Source organism: Malus domestica, chromosome 08, assembly GCF_042453785.1.
Source record: "Malus domestica chromosome 08, GDT2T_hap1".
NCBI classification, from domain to species: domain Eukaryota; kingdom Viridiplantae; phylum Streptophyta; class Magnoliopsida; order Rosales; family Rosaceae; genus Malus; species Malus domestica.
In genome coordinates, this window is record NC_091668.1 from 27,551,760 (window position 1) to 27,570,754 (window position 18,995).

At 38.7% G+C, this 18,995-nt stretch overlaps 2 protein-coding genes across 4 annotated transcripts; one reads left to right on the top strand and one right to left on the bottom strand.

Moving 5' to 3' along the window:
- Positions 1-4,325: 4,325 nt before the first annotated feature.
- LOC103441797 (probable serine/threonine-protein kinase At1g09600) lies at positions 4,326-10,248 on the top strand. Of its 3 annotated transcripts, none has more exons than XM_070826024.1 (8): positions 4,326-5,737; positions 6,293-6,577; positions 6,860-7,177; positions 7,442-7,669; positions 7,815-7,912; positions 8,345-8,444; positions 8,538-8,822; positions 9,628-10,248. In XM_070826024.1, the coding sequence occupies exons 1-8, from the start codon at positions 5,693-5,695 to the stop codon at positions 9,754-9,756; spliced, it is 1,488 nt and encodes a 495-aa protein (XP_070682125.1). In that variant the 5' UTR covers positions 4,326-5,692; the 3' UTR covers positions 9,757-10,248. The 3 variants fall into 3 exon arrangements, with proteins under 3 accessions (XP_070682125.1, XP_008378719.3, XP_008378720.3); XM_008380497.4 differs by having other exon boundaries at positions 4,329-5,780; positions 8,535-8,822; XM_008380498.4 differs by having other exon boundaries at positions 4,329-5,780.
- Positions 10,249-10,353: 105 nt separating this feature from the next.
- On the bottom strand, positions 10,354-14,720 carry LOC103441843 (uncharacterized). The gene is made up of 3 exons (XM_029107293.2): positions 14,243-14,720; positions 12,115-12,260; positions 10,354-11,258 (listed from the first exon to the last, which is right to left on the bottom strand). Exons 1-3 carry the CDS (start codon positions 14,502-14,504, stop codon positions 10,581-10,583), a joined length of 1,086 nt encoding a protein of 361 aa, XP_028963126.2. The 5' UTR covers positions 14,505-14,720; the 3' UTR covers positions 10,354-10,580.
- Positions 14,721-18,995: the final 4,275 nt, after the last annotated feature.

Genomic DNA, 18,995 nt, shown 5'->3' on the forward strand with positions numbered 1-18,995 from the left:
ATGTGTCCTCATGGGGTGACTTACTTGTCTCCCCTTGACGATTAATGAACTTTTATCATCTGAACATTATAATATGAATTGTTTATTATCTTTATCATCATCATCTAAAGATCAGATATGCAAAAAATCATTCAATTTAGAGATTGTTTAGCTATCCACACGTGTTAAACTTAATCAACAATTTTGATAACAAATAACATTCTCATGATGAACCGTACATTTATTTTATGCATATGAATTATTATAAGAAATCTAAATTAAATAATTGTTTGCATATACATTCTTTAGATGACGGTAAAAAGAATAAACGGTTCATCTTATAATGATCGAATAATAAAAGTCCATTAATCATAAGCAAGTAGACAAGTAAGTCCCCTTATGACCATGAGGACACAAGCATTGTCCTTAGAAGAATACATGGCATAGTGAAAGAAAAAAAATAGTACAATGAAAACAGAGAAAAAGAATAATACTGACTAGAACAAGAACCGTACAACGAGTTCCAAGAAGACGAAAAGTAAGACAGGACAGCCAATGGAAAAGAAATACATTTTGAAGGTAGTCCTCTTCTAATTCTCAATACTATGAACTATCCAAATATTTCTCGACTAGAATTCGACTTCTTTATGCAACCGAACGTTTTACACGAGTAATTATCAGCAGAGCAAGTGATGATCATTTTAGAGCTAGAGTGGGATCGAGGAAAACAGTTACAACTGCTAAGTTTTTCGGGGAAACAAACCATGCAGATACAAAATCGCATAATTGAGTTTGATTAAAAGTTTAATAAATTTACGTAGTTTTTTTTATTTTTTGAATGGGTGTAACAAAAATTTACATATTGAATTAGGTTTGTGAGTATAATTTAAGTAGTAAATTTTAGTGTGACCGTGTCACGCCCCGATTCCGACATATATTCAGGATCGACATGTAATGTCACCAAATACCCGTATCTCTAATTTACCCTGCCTCCGGGATACGGCAAAGCATAACTCGAAAATCAAATCGCTTAACAAATAATCAACGAAGCACAATATTATTCTCAAGCCACATTGATCAACTAACATAATCATAATAATAACAATCATATCCAACGTCATTTCTCAATCCCGTCAATTCGTCATTTCATGATTCAAAGATGCATGATCTTAGCATTTAACTACGTTAATCAATCAATGCGAAAACATATCATTTCACGAATTTAATCAAGGAACTTTATATAATTCTCTATTTAGATTTTGAGTAATAAACATGGTGAATCTAAATTTTACTCACAAGGTCTTTTGTCGGTAATTCCCATTCACTCGAATCTAGAGTTCTAGACTAATCTTATGGAAATGAGCAAGAGCAAGAATTTTAGACCACTCAACAGAATCCAATAACATTGGTTTCCAGGCCACTCGATGGAACCAAAATATCAAGCAGTTTCTCTTAATCTACCCAAATCTATCACATGTATACTTATGCCTACATCATGGGAATGGTGCACTGGGCAAATTAGAACTCAGATAAACTGCGAAGCTCGGATGAGCGGCAATAATACAAGTATGTGATATACAATAAAAGAAAGACCATCGATCACCATTTATAAACCTCGAATATAAAATCATATTTTTACGAAATCATAATTAAGTCACTGAAAACTTTGAAGGAGTCACCCAAACATCCAACGGTTTTTTCTAATTCAAATTATAAGATTCTCAAAAACCATTGTTCATATATACATTAAAAACTAGGGCTAGATGGACACAGTTCGGCCGAAGCCTACATAAGTAACCAAACAGGAAGTGGCCCCCTAAAGCGGATTAACCAAGCAAAGCCACACCTAAGAAAGTAACCAAGTAGGCAGTGACCCCCTAATGCGGATTAACCAAGCAGAGTCACTTCTATAGCTATTAGGAAGTGATCACCTAATGCAGATTAACCAACCATGGACACTCCTAAGCATACAAGACCATAAGGATCGCCCAACGCGGATTAGCCAAGCATGATCCATATATAGTGTGGTCCCCCAATGCGGATTAACCAAGTAGGACCACTAGTGACCCCCCGATGCGGATTAACCACACAAGGTCAAGATAATCAGGTAGGTAGTGACCCCCTAACACGAATTAACTAAGTAGAGTCACACATACATAACTGTTAGGTAGTGATTATCCAAAGCAGATTAACCAAGCATGATCACCCATCAGTATAAATGGCCATAAGGATCGCCTAACGCGGATTAACCAAGCGCAATCCATATATAGTATGGTCCTTCAATGCGGATTAACTAAGCAGGACCACTAGTGACCCCCCCAATGTAGATTAACCAAGCAGGGTCATAGTCCCTTACTAACCCTCAATTTACAAAACATTTCAACATGCAATTCAAATCACTTTTTCACAAATATTACCAATCCATGAATCAAATCACATTTAATAAAAATAGATCGATGGCCAATTATAAAAGAATTACATTTTAACAGAAAACACATTTATAAAACCATGTCATATCCACAAAGGATATTAATATAAAAAATTGGGTAATCACCATATCACATATATTAAAGTCACTCACCGAGACAAGTTCGCAAGGCTTCACTGAGTCTCTAGTAATACTAATTTTAGTAATTCAAATGGTTTAAGACCCGTTGACCAAAAATCAATGGTGGGGTCCACACCCTAGCAATTTAATCTGAAAGATCCGCACATCATAATCTAGATCTGTAACTTCCTAAGGTCCACATTATGCTCAAAGAACAACATATTAAAATCCCATTGCGATTCGACGATCAGATCTCCGCCAATTGCTAGAATTAGGTGGCGGTTAACAATTAATTTTAATAACTTAGAAATCTAATTTAGGCGTACGTCGGATTCCCGATCCATCAGTTCCAATTATCCCCAAATATTATGTTCTATAATGCATTAGGATTTGGTGACGATCCAACGTTTGTATTGGTGATTCAAATTGTGATCAAGTGTCACAATGAAACTAAGTTCAAACAATCAAACCACTTCATACATATATCAATTATGAATTCAGGGCATCTAATTGGACTTAAAAAGACATAGTCGGCCTACTGGTCACGCGCCGCTGCGGGTGGCGGTCGGCCGTCCCGACTCGCCGGAAAATTCAACTATTTCAAAAAATTATCAAATTTTACAGGAAAATAGATCTCAGTGAATGGAGCAAGTTTCATACCTGCGACCAAGTCCAATTTGGCCGAGAAAAGCTCCAATTGCCCTCGAACCCGCCGGAAAACTTAGAAATAGGTGTTCCTTGATTCATCGCGAAAACGAACTCCGATGCCTCATCCAATGCTTGGACCTTGCTCCAGGGGTTAAGGGGAGTCTATTGGTGGTGGTGATCGACAATCATCATTGTCGGAATCACCGTAACATGAGAAAACTCGCCGGAAAACCCTCGACACTTTGTGGCTTCAACCTAGAAAAATGGAAAAGAAAAATGGAAAAGAAAAATAGAAATCTAACACTACAGGGATGTAGAACTCGTCAAGAGCTTTCCATGGACACCAAGATCACCAACAACGGAAGTCGGATGAAGGAGATATGGCCAAAATGATTGTCCGGTAAAAAATGACCCAACTCGGGTCTCTCTCCTTTCCCCTCCTTGCTCTCTCTTATGATTGGGCTGCTCTTCTCCTTTTCTCTCCTGCACTCTCTCTTTTCTCCCCTCTTTGCTCTCTCTTATGATTGGGCAGCTTCTAAACATTTATTTCTTTATTTCCCAACAACTAAAACGTCTCTAATTTCTTCGTTATAACTTCATTTCACAAACTGTTTTCGTCTACGCGTTCGTGAGATCAAGCTCTATTCGAAAATATAAATTATGACCTCGAAAGGTCTATGGAATTTAAATAATTAATTTCGAAACTTCAACCCTCATAACTAGTTTAATTAAAACCAAAATTCAAATAAATTAATATAAATTTCCGAAAAATAATATAAAATATTAATAATACAAATACGTAGATTATAACAGTGAAATCCAAGAACGAGATTTCACATACCGTTGCACATGGTGGTACACCACGTGTCATGACATAAATAGTGGGATATGTGTGTCAAAAAGTTAATCGTCGTACCCAGTGCACAAGGCTCCCGCTTTACGCAGGGTCTGAGAGAGGTGAATGTCGGCTAGCCTTACCCCCATTTATGGAGAGGCTGCTCCCAAGTGTGTCAAAAAGTTAATAACTTAAAAAAATATAATTTTTCACCACTTATATAAAAACACATGGTGTATCATCCGTGTTCCCGTCATAATTAAAAAATTTATCGTCCTCATGATATATTAAAGCATGCAATGCAGTTCTTTTCCTATCATGCAACCAAACAGGAGACCGAAATCCGTCAACTTACTCCATCGTTTCTCACTCCATCTCTCTCCTCTCTTTCTCTCTCTACACATCTTCCTTCTGAACCTGTGAATGGATGCATCTCGCACATCTCTCTCTCTCTCCAACAACAGCTCAGCTGGAGAGAGAGGGAGAGAGCGTCAGACCCTCCTTCCTGTCAAAACCCCAAAAACCTTCGGTCCCTCGCGTTTGTCGGGGCCATGTCCGCACGCAAATCTCTATCTCTCTCCGCCCACCTCCAAATCGCAACTCACTTCCTCCCCCTACCCTCATTTTTTTCCCTCTCTTTTTTCATTTTTTCATTTTTTTTGGGACTTTCCATCCATGTCCTCCTCTCCTTTCTCCCCTCCCTACTTTCTGGTTTCTCAATCAACATACCAAAATCAATTTAATTATTTTTATTATTGTAGGGAATTAATTGATAATTAGAAGAAAAAGAATCAGAAAAATCTGCCAGCCAGCCAGCCAGAACTCCTCTGCATCCCACCAGCACTTCATTTCTTCATTTTCTGGTGCAGGGATTTCTGGTCTGGATTTTTGGGTCTCCCATTTCTGAAGCTCCAATCTTTTGTGTACATTAATTCATTCTTCCTTCTATACAACAACATCCAAGTTTTGTTTATCAAGTTTTGACATTTGGGATTGGATAATTTTCTCACCTTCCAATTTTGTGCTGCATTTTTTTATAGGGAAAGAGAGAGTTTTTCCTTCCCCATTTCCTGGATTTTGATATTTTGTGGAATTTGGGTATGTGGGTAGGGATCAAATGCTTATAGATATGTGAATTCAGGTTACTTTGTTTGGATGAAAGAGGGATACCCAGATTGAGAATTTGTGGAGAAATGATGGATTGAGGAGGGAAACTCTTGGTTTCCCAGAAAATGCAGGTAACCTATTTGATTAAAGCTCTCACTCAAACAATTTGCGGAAAGGGGTGATTAGTTTGGAAGAAATAGAAAACAGGGGATTTAGGGAGCTGATAAAATTATGGGCTGTCTTTGCTCGAAAGCAACATCGGAAGAGGGAAAGGTGGAGCAATCCGAGACAGCAGAACGCCCGTTGAAGGATTATTCGGTTCAGTTGATTGCTCCTACTCCCTCATTGAGAGATGACTTTGTCACAGAAGTAGGCGGTGGTGGTGATGGGGCTGAGGTATCAGTGCGCAGGTCATCAAGAACAGCCTCAAAAGCAAACGTGGGGAACAATGGTAGTAAGAATGAAGACCATCAAAGAGGGGCAACACTGGGTTTAGGAGCAAGCGGAAGGCAAACGGTGATGTCTAGGATAGTGAGCATGCCGCATGGGGCACAAGGAGAACAAACTGCTGCTGGATGGCCGTCATGGCTAACTTCGGTTGCTGGAGATGCCATCAAAGGGTGGGTGCCTCGACGGGCAGACTCCTTTGAAAAGTTAGACAAAGTTAGTTCTAATTGTTGCTTCCCTACTGCATCTTATTAGTGCTTTAAATGTTTGCATCAATTCTCTCTTTGTCTAGTCGTTTCCCTATTGAGTTTTGGTATTTCAAGTTAATGAATTTTGAAATGTGCTTTTGCCTAAATTTGAAACAGTAATTCTGTCATTGACCCAAAAAAGAAACGGTAATTCTGTCATGATATTTACAGAAAGCTGCGTCTATCATGTTCGGGAGATAGTACTAAGTTGAATTCTTATTCTCGGATTCGTGCATTATTAATTACTTTTAAATGGATATCAGTTTTGCGCGAAGTTAAGATAGAATAGCATCATGTGCATGTTTTGAATTTGTGGATTGTACATTTGATATGAAAAACGGTAGACTCAAATTGACGCTATATATGTACTTGGTAGCTATGTAATTTATTGTGTTAGATGGGGTTTGTAGGTGCGCTCTAGACAAGAGTGTTTGTATTAGGGTGAAGTATTTTAATCATCAATTGATGCTTTCTTTGCAGATTGGACAAGGAACTTATAGCAGTGTATACAAGGCTCGCGACCTGGAAACTGGTAAAATCGTTGCATTGAAGAAAGTACGATTCGTAAATATGGACCCAGAAAGTGTTCGTTTTATGGCAAGAGAAATCTATATATTACGTAGACTTGATCACCCAAATGTTATGAAGCTCGAGGGTCTAGTCACTTCAAGAATGTCATGCAGCTTATACCTTGTCTTCGAGTATATGGAGCATGACCTTGCTGGTCTAGCAGCAACACGTGGCATCAAGTTTACTGAACCGCAGGTACTCTCTCTTCGAGTATATGGATCCCTTTCTCTTGTACCATTCTCCAGTTTCTATTTATTTCTTTTTTGAGAAATTACTTCTTGGCTGCAAAAACGAATAAGTATTTCAAGAATTACTAATGTTTGAATTTTGTGCTTCTGATATCTGGTTTGTACGTTCTATTTTCTTCCAGTGAAATCATAGTTTTATATCTTACTTTCTATAAATTTTGAGCTAAAGTGTACTTGTTGCACTGCAACCAAATATTCTGTGATTATAACTTGTGTGTTTGAATTGCAGATAAAATGTTATATGCAACAACTGCTTCGCGGACTTGAATACTGTCATAGTCAAGGTGTCCTGCACCGAGATATCAAGGGTTCAAATCTTTTACTTGACAATAATGGAGCTCTCAAGATTGGCGACTTTGGTCTGGCGACCTTTTATGAGCCTGACCAAAACCAGGCATTAACCAGTCGTGTTGTGACTCTGTGGTATAGGGCACCTGAACTTTTACTTGGTTCTACTGAGTATGGAGTTTCTATAGATCTATGGAGCACCGGCTGTATCCTTGCGGAAATGTATGCTGGAAAGCCTATCATGCCCGGCAGAACAGAGGTAAAATTGACAATCTGTAAGATAACTTATTTTTTCATTCCTAGTTTCATGAGTTTCTTCATTCTTGCTGTAACTACGTCACCGCTGGGTCCGATAAGTGAATAATACTGGACATGAATAATTAGTCCTTCCAGAATAAATTACAAATGAGTCTAATCTTCTGGTTTCATATATTTATTCATACAAATTTTCCTTAAGTATAGTAATAGTTCTAAAATTAAGTCTTCAGTGTTTTGATTGGCAACTAATGTTGCTGTTATTCAGGTGGAACAAATGCATAAAATTTTTAAGCTTTGTGGTTCGCCATCTGAGGAATTCTGGAAGAAAACAAAGTTACCCCTTGCAACTAGTTTCAAACCTCAACAACCTTACAAGCGTCGTATTGCTGATACTTTCAAAGACGTCCCCCCTTCAGCTTTGGAGCTTATTGAAAAACTCCTTGCAATAGAACCAGAGACTCGGGGATCGGCTGCTTCAGCGCTTAGTAGTGAGGTAAATTTGAGCTTCTCCTTTTAATACTATAGCCATGTGCCTTCATGATGGTGTTTAATACTATCGACATTCCATGATTTCATTTGCTAATATGGTTCGTGTAAATATTGCTCATGTATCTTTTATCTGGCTCTGTTTATTGCAGTTCTTCAGTACACATCCTCTACCTTGTGATCCCTCAGATCTACCAAAATATCGTCCGAGCAAAGAGTTTGATGCAAAGCTTCGGGATGAGGAAAAACGGTACTTCTCTAAGAGGCTTTCATTTCTTTGACTCTCTTACTTGTACGTATTGAAGAGATATGTACACCATAGAGAATATTAACAACTCGATTCCTTTTCTGTCAGTTTCAGTTACGATATTTCACTTGTCCTGATATAAATCCTTCCCTAAAACAATAAATTGGTATATAGTACGTTCAGAGGTAGGCGTATCTTAAACATGTACTTGAGGCAGGCTGTGATGGGTACTTAGAAATATATGTTCTAGGAATGCTGACACAGGTCGGTTTATGGACGGTTTTCTCAACTTGTTTCATTATACTAGTATATGTGGATGACATGGTGGCCTATAGCAGAAAATAATATCAGATAAGCTGTAACTAATGATAAATAAGTCCGCAGAATGATCTGAAGCCTAGATTAAAAAATCCATCTTCTTTTCTTAAATTTCAGGCGAAAAGCCGATGCATTTAAAGGGCGTGGTCCTGAATCTGTTAGAAGGGGTTCAAGAGATACCAAGGCACCATCGCCAGAATTTAATGCTCCGGGAGAGGTATAAAAATGAATTTGACACATCTACCATTTATTTAATTGTCGATGCTATATATTTGGAGCTTCACTCTTTTGGCTAACATAAACTTAGCAGGGACAGAGAAACCGGAAAACCACAGGTCACAAGTACATGTCACAGCGAGAAACTGTCTCCGGCTTTGCAATGGAACCACATGGAGGAGCTAGGTCAAATGGGTACTCTCATTGTAGTACAATGGTACACCCTAGTGCAGTAGGATCGTCATTGAATAAGACAGCAGGTTCTACAAGTAGGCCAGAGCTAAGGTCGCAGAGATCTCATATGCCTCAAGCTGCAGCAGACTTATTAAGTTCTTCCAGTAAGAAAAAAGAAACTGTGGCTGGCAAAGAATCCAGAACGGTAAGTACCTGTTTTTCGTCACTCACTTCACCTCCTTAAACTTTTATTCTTTCAAAGTTTTTGGCTAATCATGGATTGTAGAGTTAGCTAATGATCTCTTGATCTTTGCCCCGCTTGTTAAAATCAAAGTTTTAAAAGACGCTAGGCGTTAATCAGGCGGCGAGCTGGGGCCTAGCGCCTAGGTGGCTAGGCGGACTAGACGGATTTAAGTAAATCTATTGTATTTCGTGTAAATTAGTGTCTGTTTATACTTAAAATATATATAATTTCATCATAAACTAGAAAATAGAATGACATATATATTATGAAGTATTGGAACATAATGAAAACATGGGGAGCAAACATATAATGTGTGTTTATTTAAGTGTTCAATAAATTTCTTACAATTTATTGGAAACAATAAAATGCAAAAGGAAAGTTATCTATTTTCCATCTAAGTGAGTTGCCATCTAGGCAGGTGTCTAGGTGGGTCTGGGCTGGCTAGACAGGCGCCTTATCAGGTCTAGGCGCCCTTTCATAATTTTCAAACGCCTAGGCATTAATCGGGACGGTGGCCAGCCGCCTAGCGCCTAGACAAGGGCCTAGGCGGGGATTTTTAGAACAGTGGTTAAAATAAGTTTAGACACGTTTTTTAGCAACGGAGCATAATTTACGAAAGAATGCACACGCTTTCAGTGATATTGATCATACGTGCTTTTCTTCGTTCCTCTTCTTTTCAGATTCTTTTCTGTTTGTAATATTATTTTCTTGTACGACAGTAGTCCTGAATAGTGAATAATGAACTAACTTATTTGTATGGTTTCAGGGCTATGTACCTAAGAACAGAATCCATTGCTCTGGACCATTGGTGCCTCCGGGGGGAAATCTTGAGGACATGCTCAAAGAGCACGAAAGACAAATCCAGCAGGCTGTACGTAAAGCACGAGCGCGTTGACAAAGACCAGGACCAATGAAAACCTTTGATGATGACCATTAAAGACATATCTCGGTGATCCTGAACGGTTGATATTCTGCTGCCTCTTCTATAACCATGCTGATCTGCTCAGTGCTCACCAGATACAGCTGCTTGCACCAGCCAAGTTTGCTAATTAACCATGAAAACCAGTGAGAAATGTCAGCATGGAAGCATAGCGAAGATGAAGGTGGTTATATGTTCAGAAAAGCGATGTAATGGGGTGGACGATATTCTGGTGTACCGCGTAAATTAGAACCGAGAAGGAACTTTTGGTTTTTTGTTGGTTGCCGGACAATATATAGGTTTGGGGCTGCTTTCGCCTTGTACAGTACAGAGGAAGCATGTTGTTTATGTACATTGTAAGATAACAATTTTCTTCTCTGAATGATTCATTTTTCTTGTAAGAAGAGAAAACGCTCGATATCTTGTTATGTGCATTAACATCTTAATCAATCTGTGGTTGTCTCGCAATCGATACCGAGTTATTTGTTCGATCGCTACTGAACTTTATACTCAACAGTAAAATTTCTAAATAATTTGCAAACGAAGAGCCTCTGCAGTGCATATAGACGACAGTTTGCATGCAAAAACCATAAATAGCACAACTTTATTGGGGGGAAAATACAAATAAAAATGAAAGGACGAAAGGAAAAAGAAGAAATTAAACAAGACAGGATGTACAAATTTGAAAAGCCAGCAAACTTTCTGTACAATTGGCTTAAACATATACATCGACTGCGCGACTCGCTTAAACCCTAGAACTAGGTGTTGTTTAGTGAGCACGAATTGGCTCATAAGTTAAGCTACATATCCTGCTTCGGCTTTCGACTCAATTCAGAATACCGGCCACCCATTTCCTGCAAAATTTCTTCCCACGAACTTTCTTCTGAGGACTCCGATGAAGCCCCAAAAATCAAATTTGAGCTGCAGGCAGCTACATACCAATAATCTGATTCAATCTCCTCTGCCAACTGATCCAGCTGCCACCCAGCGTAGCCGACAAAGAATCTGAAATCCTGAGGCTTAAGAACACCCTTCTTTACTAGCGCTGCAGCTTCATCCAGGCTGTTACGAGCACCAAAACAAAGCCCAGGGATCACCTCTTCAAACCCAGGAAGGTTTGACTTGCCCCCGCTTTTTAACAAAAACATGCTTGCCTCAAGAGGCCCACCAAAATGCAACGAACAATCAGAAAATGTGGTTGCAAGATCAAGATTTGTGGGCTTCATGTGTTTAATCTTTTTATGGAGTGGCCTGTTGATAACAACTCCAAATGGTCCCTCTTCTGGATGTCTGCTTCCTGATCTGAGGAGGAGAACGACAGTTCTTTCAAAGGTGCGAACCCCGTCAAGCTTTTCTGTAGCAACAAGGACACAGCCTGTCTCTGGAACGGAAATAGGATGAGCCCACTTCAGGCCTAGAGGTTTTGACTGGTGGGGTTCCCCACCTTGGTTATGAGCATCAGGCTCAGCCTTTTCTTCCTGTTGAAAGATTCCAGAGTAAACTTGACAATTAATGGAGGATCATCATTAGAAATGTTTACATAAGACAAAAATGAAGGATCATCATTAGAAATGTTTACGATATGGACGCTAGAATTACTAACATCGTGTGCGGACCAAAAACCTTACAAGGGCACTTATTTGCTCCAGCCATTAGATTTGTTCAATATTGGACTTGAGATGCATATAATCAAAATGAGGAAGAAAACTCGTTCACTATATATGGATTGAAGCCCTCATAACCAAAAGGCCACAGACCAATACCAGATATGAAGAAGTCTATGGAAGGGTATCAAAACTTCTACAGAGCTGTCTGTCACCATCAACTTAGAGGACTAATGAAAATGAAATACATGAAAGGAAGACAAGACATATTTTGATAAGAATAAAAAAATTTATTAACAAAGAACAAACGAAAAACATGGAAAAGTGGTCCAGCAGTACACAACTGTTGAGGAAGCTGGAGATTTGCTTTATGTGTACTCTTGTCGTGTGATATTTGTGATATGATTGGCCTGTGTGGGTGAGTTTTGGTTTCCATAAAATCAGGTGTTGTTTAATTTTCAACCTAGGGAAACCAACTGTGTCAGCTCAGTTGGGTCTCATAACCAACCAAACCAACCGATCACCTACAAACTGAAAAGGTCAACACTTGAACTAACCCATAACAAGATGATTCAAAATTCAGCAAGTCTTATTATCACCTTGAAAAAAAAAACGATAACTAAATAAGGGAAGAGTAGTGAAAATATATTGATGAGTATTATATTAGAACATGATAATTATGCATTTTAGTTTCAAAGGACATTAGCCCTTCAGGAAAGTAAAACTTCACCTGCTCCATAGTATATAGCCTTGCTCTGACCTCTCTCCAGTCTGACTTTATCTGACAATTTTTCTGGGATGAAGTGTCATTAAAGTTTTCAGAAGAATCGTTTTCTTGTTCACTATCACCTTCTGGAATAGATCGGTCATCATTTCCTGTAAACCCAATGGAAAAAATTATTTGTGATGCAAGTAGTTATAAGTTGTAACAAATGGAACAGAGAAATTTACAAGTAAACCACTGGTACCATGCTCAGTGAAAGTAGGTAATATGTGAAAGCTAAAAACCTACATTCATGTAGGCATACAGACATAAAGACATGATGAGCATAAGTCAAGTGTACACACACAGATAGATAGATAACTAAGAACTAACACCTATCATATTTATATTGCTTTTTACCGAAAGGTGAATTAAATGTAGGACAAAAGCAAAACTTTTATACCCAAAGTCATTTGAAAAGACAGCCCCAATAAAGAATCATTTGAAAAGATAGTCTCGATCACAGCTCTAGATTCAACAGATTTTTTTTTTCTGAAAAAATCATCATAGCATATGGACCAATGTATCGATTCCAAAAGGGTTCCTGTTACCATCTTTGTCAAAATAAACCCCCTCAACAAAAAGAAAACTGCATTCAGTACCTAATGTTCCTACAATTTCTTCTTGTTATTTCAATTATTTATAGCTCCCCTAGCATTGATTACATGAATGCTTTATTCAGTTATCATGAAGGGGAAGGGGTTAAGAATTGACATGTAAGAGTGGAAATCGGTTGTGGAGCTAAAAGACCTCTTCTTTCTATCGTGGAGTGCATACTGACAGAGTTCAAAAAGGGTGTGGGAGAAGAAAACAACTGGATTAAAAAAGAAACTATTCATTTAATCATGTGTAGTGTACTCAAGATAGCAAGAGGTTTGAGTGTAAGTTCAGGGATGAATACTAAACTTGAGTGTAAGTTCAGGGATGAATTCTAAACTTGAGTGTAAATTTAGGGACGAATTCTGTTTGTACCATATCTCACCAGCCCCCATACTAATGAGCACAAGTCAACTTTATACCTTCACGGTCTACTGAAGTATTTGTGCTGAGGCACCCCTACAAAAGCCCATGAGTTTATCTCCAACCAGGAGACCAATCATCATACCGCACGTGTAAACACGAGAATACGCTCCTAGAGTCCCACATCAACTGCGAATGAAATCAAAGGACTCTACTCAACTATAAAAAGAAATCATTTTCCCACAATTAAGTTTCTTCTGATCTAAGATTCACTAATCCATTACTAAAACTCACTCATGATATGCTTAAACCCTTGTATCATGTAAACTCTACATTATTAATGAAAACTCATCTACCCACATGGACATAGCCCAACTTAGGGTGAACCACATATACATTGTGTTTGTTTCCCTATCTATATCTCCTTACACATTATCTTTACTTAGTGACCAAAGCAACCTTGCGAAGGTCACACATCGACACTTTACAGTGTTCCGAAGTTAACCTAATTTCATGCATCAACAAATTCCAAATTTTACTCCCAATTCCTTCTTGGAAGTATGTGGGTGAAATGCAACTATCTAGCCAGGAGACAAAACTTCTCAGTCACACAAGAGAAAGAACAAAGACCATTATAGCCCAAGCACACTTTTGCCCCAACCGAGCCAATTAAACAGGATCAAACTATACTCTCAGACATAGGAGCTGGGTGCACAGATGATTATTCTAGTTCTACCGACTTAACAGCTCAGACCACAAATATATCTTGTCCGTCCAATCCATATAAAGATTTGCAAGGAACAAACCTAGTCTGATGCCAAAGTGATACCCATATGACCTAGGGACAACCCAGTCCCTCTATCCTATATTGGAGGGGGATATTCTGCTTTCTATGACTGTAGATTTCCACATCTACACTCTAGCTCCCCGGTAACCAACCATAACAGAAAATCAAACTTGACAACTTTAAAATTTCAAATGTCAAACAGTATTCATATATCACGGCGATCGCACCCCACAAACACATATCAAAGCAAAACAAAATCAAACACATCAAAATCAAAGAAGTCAAAATTCACAGCGACCAATCAAATGCAAATTGCAATTCAATTTAATTCCAGCTGAGAAAGCAAACCTGACGAAGACGAAGAGTTAGACGAATTGCCATGATTGTTCTTCTTCCCCATGGCTCTGACAACCGAAGAACGAAACCCATTAGACGAAATCCTGCGCTTCAAATTCAAAACCCCAATCTCGAAATCCTTCCCGTCTTCAACGCCAACCCAGGAAGGCCGCAGATTTACAAAATTCCACGAAATGGGTTTCTGAGAAAACGAGTTTCTGAGTAGAAAAGGGCTTCTGCCGATGTTCTTCGCCTGCACGGACCACAGATCCATGGCGGCCTCGCCGGAAGATGAGTTTTCCAGGAAGAAGAAAATAGGAGTCGGGAGAGTGAATTTACTGTTCTTCTCAACGATGGAAACGATGAGAGAGAGAGAGAGAGAGTGGAGGGTGAGAAAATCAGTAACGGATATAAGAACTGGAAAACAAACAAAACGGGAAGAGACCAATCAGAAACGAAAGGAGAGGGAGTTGAGAGAAGACCTGTAAACGGGGTTTATTTGGTTTGGATCTGGTTTAACCCCACCCGTTAATTTAACAGATTCTTCAAACTCAATCCGTTAAATTAACGGTCAGCCGTTTCACCCATTTCACATGTTAACATTTTTTCGACGAAGAAGAATCTAGGAACCGGAAACTTCTCTACTTGCCAATAATATCTTAGCATGGGCAACTCCGTTTGAAATCTAAATCTGCAGTCAAAGGAAGAACTGAAGTCTTCCCCTGCCAATGCAGAGCAGGTATGGCCATTGTCCTCTTTTTATATCTGTTTGATGATTTCAACTTGTTCCGTTTTATATGATAGTTTATTTCCATTGAAAAATGTTAGTAGAAAATCATTGAAAAATGGGTAGTAATCTGTTTCTTACCTTAGACCAAGTCGCTGGAAGATTACTACAGAAAACAGAACAAACTCATCGATTTTCAAGTCCAAGCCGCACCCGGAGAAACCTGGCAGGGGTTGTTGGCTGCGTTACATCTTCAGCATATAAATGCTATCAATTCTTCCCAGAAGCTCACTGTGAGGGGAAGTCTAGGGTTTCTTTGGCAACTAGAGGAGGTGGGTGTTGGTGTTGGAGGTGGGGATGGTGGTGGTGAGGAGGCCTGTGGGGCAGAGGAATGGGCGGAGTAAAGAGGCTTAGGAAGTCTGTGCAGAAGAGAAAGAGTGGTAGGACTATTGAAATTACACAAAAGTTAACGGGTGTTAAATGGTGGTTAACGGGTTCCACGGGTTCACCCAAAATGACCCATTACGTAACGGGTGATTAACGGGTTGACCCGTTAACCACGCGACTCATTTATCACTCACCGGAATACTAATTTTAACGGGTCGGGTCGGATCGGTTTAACGGGTCGGGTTGAAAATGCCAAGTCTAGTTGAGAGCGACGGTGTGAAGCAGAGAATATGCTTTTAGATTAACCGAATTGTGTGTGAGAGACGGTGACGAACTTAAGCTGCATAGCCCTGTGATTTTAGTGTGGTACTTTTTAGGCGAATCTGTGAACAAGTGTCTGTGCGGCGGTGGAGTAGGATTATCTCCCTTCATATTCTCATCCCATTCTTTTCCCTCTTCTCACATATTACTTTTTGTGTTACTGTCTTTATAAAAAATCAATATAAGATGTTGACGTGACTTAACTGTAACCGTTCAAGTTAGAGGGGAGATAAGAGGAGAGACTTTGGGAGGGGAAAAAAATCATCCGCACTGCGTGGTGGTGGTTAAACTGACAGGTAGTTGCAATTGTTGCACCATGTCATCTCTTAATGGAGAAAAACTTCATTAGCACATTATTGATTATTCCTTTCAACCACTCAAAAGAGAGAAGTTTAGAGAAATGTGAGAGAGAGAGAGAGAGAGAGAAAGTGTGTTTTTTTTTTGTTTTTTTTTTAATATAGAGATGTTATGTTGTGAAACCTCGTCTTTAAATTATTGTATTTTGTATTATCGGACTTATGAAATTACCAAATTGCCCTTGAGTTGACTTTCGTTGACTATCTCGTCGTAATGCGTATTACTAATTTTCTTAATATATTCTTATACACTCATCGCAACAAACGCGTAGGCGCGAACGGATTCGAATTTGGAATTATAACGAAGATTTTACATTTCGGAACGACGAACGTTTTTTCAAAAATTTCACGTCTCATCTTTTGTGGCCTTAATGTGTGAGCCATTAGGGCCCACATCATATTTTTATCCCACAATCTCCTTCCTTTTCCCCCTTGTGACGCTCTCTTCCCTATCCCTTCTATTATTTTCTAAAATTTCACTCTCTTTCTAACTCTCACTCTTTCTTACTCTCACTCTCGGCCCTCTCTTTTCTCTCTAAAGAACCAAACCTCTTAGAGGGTTTTCACTCCAACAAATCACACAACAACATCCTAGACACCACCACCACCTTCCCCACAAGTTCTTGAACCAAAAAATAGAAGAAAAACCATTCGAAAACCACCCATCATTTGCTGCATAGTGAACTCAATGTTCATTAACTTTTCCAACGAGTTTCCACATTCTTCGACGAAGGTAAGCCTTGAACCTCTTCCAAAAGTTGTAGATCGTGTCTTGGTGTATGTTTGGAAGTAGTTTTGAGAATTTTTGGTGATGTTTAGGCGTAGGAATCTCATGGGGAAAGCTTCCCTAGTTTTTTGGAGAGCACTGCCACTTTCGAGATGTTTTTCGGCCAAACCACAGTGAGTTAGCGTCGTGCAAGGTACCATTCTCTTAATCTCATTGAGAACTATGATTTTCATTTTTGAATCACTTGATTTGGTTGAGTATGGAAGAAGTTATGAACGTTTAAAATTTGTCCATAATCCGGCGAGTTCCCTAGTTTCACTCAGACCAGCCAACTTTCAAGCCATTTTCTGACCAACTCCGACCACCACTTAGTTCCCACTTGATATGAATCTCTTTCCACATTTCTAACTACACTTTGGCTTTTGAACACTCAATTTGGATTTCTATCAAGCTTGGAATGGGCTCTTGAAGTTAGGGGAAAAGTCTGGGATTTTCCCATTTTCGAACGTCGACGCGTGGGCGCCATGTTCGGTGCATGGAGCACATGCACCTCGGCTGGAGGTGTTGTGCTCTGCCATCGTCCACGGCGGCACTGACGACTTTTCTAGCCAAATTTTTAGCGATTCAACTCGGCGCGTGGAGAACCCAAGGTCCTCTTTAGGTTTTTCAACATCCTGAATCCGTTTTCAATGTCCATTTTCCCAAATTCAATCATTTTAGTATAGTTTTATCAATTGGTCTCTTTATGTACTTAGATGCGTTCGTTAGTGGTGTTTCCGTCCACCCTAGTTTGCACGGCTCTTCGGTGACGGAGTATCTGTGAATGGACCCATTCCAAAATGCATGATTTTAATTACTAGAAATGTATACATGAAAAACATGATTTTATAACTATATTTTATGAAATGTTTATGAGTAAATCAGATTTATGCTTTATGAAATATCATGTTTTATCGAATTTATGTTTATTGAGATATTTATGAACAATTGATTTATGATATGATGTTTGAGCTATTGAGCTCTGATGAGATATATTTTGGAAAGATTATGTTCATGATTTTTTATGCTTACTTAGTAGTTATTCATACTATGTGCCTACGGGCGAATGATACTTATATATGCATTCGGGTGGGTGATGTAGGGCCCTCGGGCAATTGTGATACCATTACTAAGCACACTATTTATGACATATGTTTTATGAAAGGTTTTATGGCATGCTAGGGTTTTCGGAAAACCTATTATTTATCATGCTATATGAGTTTTCTAAACTGGGGGTTAGTACGTTAAAGAATAACTGTTTTAGTATTACTTATATATAAATTTGGCCCACTCATGTTTTGTTTTGCGCCCCCCTTAGGACCTAGGAACGAAGCTTACGACCCCTGAGCTACGAGGCATTCCCATATCAGTGAATTTGTTTCATCCTCTCTGCGTAGGATATCTCTTGTAATCGCACTTTCTAGTTTACCTTCTGCTTGTATTCTGAATTAGTATTATGCTCTGAACATGTCATGCATTGTCACTTTTATTTTGTTAGCAGTTGAATATTATTATACTTTCTATTAAGGTTTGTACTTGAATAGTACACTGCGTAGTTACGCACGAAATTTATATGCATATTTCGCATGTTCTCAGCATATGCATTCATTAAATGGCTTGCGTCACCCTCGGGTGTTAGCCAATATGACAGTTGTCCTTCGGACCCGGGGATCAAGGCGTGTCATATTCTGACGTGAGAGAGAGGTTTAAAAAAACAACAAAATTTGTTATGCAAAATTAATTACTGCCCATAATTGTATTTTGTGATCGAATATCAAGTTGTCTTTTCATCATCTTTTAGTTGACAAAGAGCGTTTTGTTAATACTAGGTATTTTAGATAGGTATGGTTACGGTTACCTATATTTATCTATATATCTAACTAGTTAACCTCTCCACACAGTGCGCAAACGTAGTGGTGAAATTGTTGTTAGAAAATATTAGTATACGTTTCTTTAATTGTTTGGGTTTGCTTGTTAGTTTAGGATTTGGGCTAACCCATTGAAATTAGAGTTTTGTTTCGTTATCTATTAGGGATTAGGATTAGTTCTTTAAATATGTAATTCACAATGTAGTCTTTTGGTTGTAACCATCTTGACAAATTAGTAGTATTCTCTTTGTTTTAGTTAACGGGTTATTATACATGGTCCTTGAGATTTGCATGATCAATAGAAATGGTCCCTGAGATTTCAAATCAATAGAAATGCTCC

Bases quoted from the DNA above. Each gene is read 5' to 3' on its own strand.
- LOC103441797 (XM_008380497.4), top strand. From the start codon at position 5,349: ATGGGCTGTCTTTGCTCGAAAGCAACATCGGAAGAGGGAAAGGTGGAG. The intron at 7,178-7,441 runs GTAAAATTGACA...GCTGTTATTCAG, and splicing joins TCATGCCCGGCAGAACAGAG to GTGGAACAAATGCATAAAAT. The intron at 8,445-8,534 runs GTATAAAAATGA...ACATAAACTTAG, and splicing joins AATTTAATGCTCCGGGAGAG to CAGGGACAGAGAAACCGGAA.
- LOC103441843 (XM_029107293.2), bottom strand. From the start codon at position 14,504: ATGGATCTGTGGTCCGTGCAGGCGAAGAACATCGGCAGAAGCCCTTTT. The intron at 12,261-14,242 runs GTTTGCTTTCTC...TTGGGTTTACAG, and splicing joins TAACTCTTCGTCTTCGTCAG to GAAATGATGACCGATCTATT. The intron at 11,259-12,114 runs GTGAAGTTTTAC...ATCTTTCAACAG, and splicing joins GGCTATATACTATGGAGCAG to GAAGAAAAGGCTGAGCCTGA.